This window comes from Berghia stephanieae, chromosome 4, assembly GCF_034508935.2.
Source record: "Berghia stephanieae isolate SIO BIC M18660-M18661 chromosome 4, UCSD_Bste_1.3, whole genome shotgun sequence".
NCBI lineage: Eukaryota > Metazoa > Mollusca > Gastropoda > Nudibranchia > Aeolidiidae > Berghia > Berghia stephanieae.
This window is the reverse complement of record NC_088363.1, coordinates 75,523,281-75,525,780: the sequence shown is the minus strand read 5'-3', so window position 1 is coordinate 75,525,780 and position 2,500 is coordinate 75,523,281. Positions and strand designations below refer to the sequence as shown.

The 2,500-nt window shown below is 29.9% G+C and overlaps 1 protein-coding gene across 1 annotated transcript in view; it reads right to left on the bottom strand.

Annotated features, from left to right (window-relative positions):
• LOC144971249 (DNA ligase 3-like) overlaps nucleotides 1-2,500 on the bottom strand; it is a 22,453-nt gene that overhangs the window by 9,118 nt on the left and 10,835 nt on the right. The window contains exons 12-15 of the mRNA XM_078911816.1: nucleotides 2,465-2,500; nucleotides 1,895-1,982; nucleotides 1,131-1,208; nucleotides 359-482 (exon numbers count right to left, since the gene is read on the bottom strand). The exon at nucleotides 2,465-2,500 is cut by the window's right edge and continues 44 nt beyond it. Of these exons, the coding sequence (XP_078767942.1) occupies nucleotides 359-482; nucleotides 1,131-1,208; nucleotides 1,895-1,982; nucleotides 2,465-2,500 (326 nt within the window). The remainder of the gene's footprint in view (nucleotides 1-358; nucleotides 483-1,130; nucleotides 1,209-1,894; nucleotides 1,983-2,464) is intronic.

Below are 2,500 nucleotides of genomic sequence, written 5' to 3'. Positions count from 1 at the left end.
AATTACAAAAATAGAAGAAAATAAAAAACTAATAAAAGAAAAACACCATAGTCTTTTTAATACAAAGGGTTAAAAAACAGGGTTAACGAAACCATCAAAATGTTCTGCAAGTGACAGATGGTTTACTCCTCACTATTCCATCTTTACTTCCCTTACACAAAATGATTAACACTTAAGTGATGAAATAGATAATGCATACAAGTGTGTGCATATAAATGGAGAGCACTCTATCATATTATAACTATCATATCATATTATAGAATAACTTCAAACGTATATTAATATTCATACACACTTAGAAGAAAAAAAAAAATCACAGATTTGAAATAGTCTACATCGTCACGGTATGAGACTTTACCTTTATTTCCAGTGCCATAATATGCTCCCAAGACAACTAAATCTGCTGAATCAGCCATGGTCCCATCATTTAGGTAGTCCTTTTTCACTTTCAACCAATGCCGCTTGCCTGGTTCATAGACACTCTGAATTGAGGTGAATTAAAATGATTAGGTAATAAAGAAAAGCTAAACATAAGGGAATGTGAATTCTTTAATAATTATTACTTGAAAGGTTAAAAGACAAATGTCTATTAAAATTATTCACAGAAATACACCATCGAACTATGTTACCAAAGAATTGGTGGGAAGCCAAAATCTAGAGACCTATTTGATGGCCACATATTTTGAAAGATGAAATGGAATACGCTATAAAGGAGAGAAGAAAAAAAGTAACTGAAGCTCATAACATTGCAGCAAAACTTTTGGAAGCTCTAGGTAAGCAGGGAATGGACATATAAATAAATAATGAAATAAAAAGAAAAATACATTTACGACGAAATTAAAGAAATGATCAAATGAATGGTAAATAAATTTAAAAAAAAACAAAATTAAATCATTAATCAACAAATGAATGAATAAATATATACATAAATACATTTTTTTTAAAATGAATAAATAACTAAAATAAATAAATAAATATGTAAAGAATGAATATCTAAATCATGAAAGCACATCGAGATACTCCTAACGTCAGGTGCAATAGATGTGGTCCTAACCAAAAAAAAATTTTAAGGAATGAAAGAAAATTTTTAGATCTTAAACATTTTTATTTTATTTTTTAAATTTCCTTACATTGACGTCTTTAAGAACAAGACCTTCAAGACCCTCTTTAAAAACTCTGGACATCAGACCTTGCAAATCAGATGGTTTCTGAAAGAAAGAAAGGAAAAAGAAAACCTTGGTAATGTGAGATTTTTGCTGACATTTGATTCCTCTTTTTTACTCGTTTAAAGCTACAAATTAAAATGAAAATAAGGTTGACAGCATTACATAAATTCTAAGTAGCACTTATCCAATATAACTAAAGTAGTTCATTGAAGCCATTAGGCTCATGGAGCCAGAGTTTATCACGGTTTCTTTAACATGAAACAGACATAAGCAATTGCTTGCTATCCTTTGGATAGAACGATAGTCTACTTTAGATACTTTCCACCCTACTGGGTATGCAGGGGGGGGGGGGGGGGGGTCAGAAAAAAATATCTTGCACCCAGGATCAATCTTGGTCCCTTTGCATGTGAAGAGAGAGCTCTACCAACTGATCTCTTGGGACCCCCTTTTCAATATAACTATAATAGTAAATCCAGAACTAATTACTATGAGTTATTACATGTGAACAAATGTGGCTGTTTTAATATCGAATAATATAAGATGATTTTTTTTTTTTGGTTAATAATTTCATTTTAATTTCAGATTTAATCTTCTTCTTCTTCTCTTTTTACCATCATGTAGAGAAAATAAAAATTGATACAATTCTGCTTGTTCTACAAAATAACCACTTCCATAAATCACAAAGAATTCATAAGGGGTAAAACTTGCTAACCAGTGAATCCACTTACTGTTATGTGTTTGGTTTCAGACAGATGAACTCTGTTCTTCACAACAGTCATATTCTTCTCAAGAACTCTCCGCCTCTCTTTAATTGGCCTGGTATTAAAAACGTATCATCAATAAGCAATTATTGAATTTCATTTTTAAAATTACAAACATAGCTTAAATTAGATTCGGAAATGGTCCACCTGATAAACTTTAGTAGCCAACATTTAGTAATGGCAATTTAGGATAACTACCACTTAAATATAATCTTTTACAAGACAATATCTTGAAAGTCAAAAACTATCTAAAATCATTATACATCGATGAAAATGGAATTGAACATTAAGATTTAGGAAACCAACAGAATATTGTATACTATTTTCTTAGTTACTCCACTTAATCGAAACAGATTTGGTTAAGCTGAAGTTTTTGATGTGTGTCATCTAAATCTATCTTTACTATTTTTAAAGTAAATGAAATCATTTAATCATTGCCTAAAAATATGAAATAAAATCAAATTGGTATCGAAAAGGTGTGCTATAGTGATTAATTAGTAATTCTATCTCATAATGATACTTTTTTAAAATACTTACTTTTCCATGAGATTCGTATCATTAATCAAAAGGCAG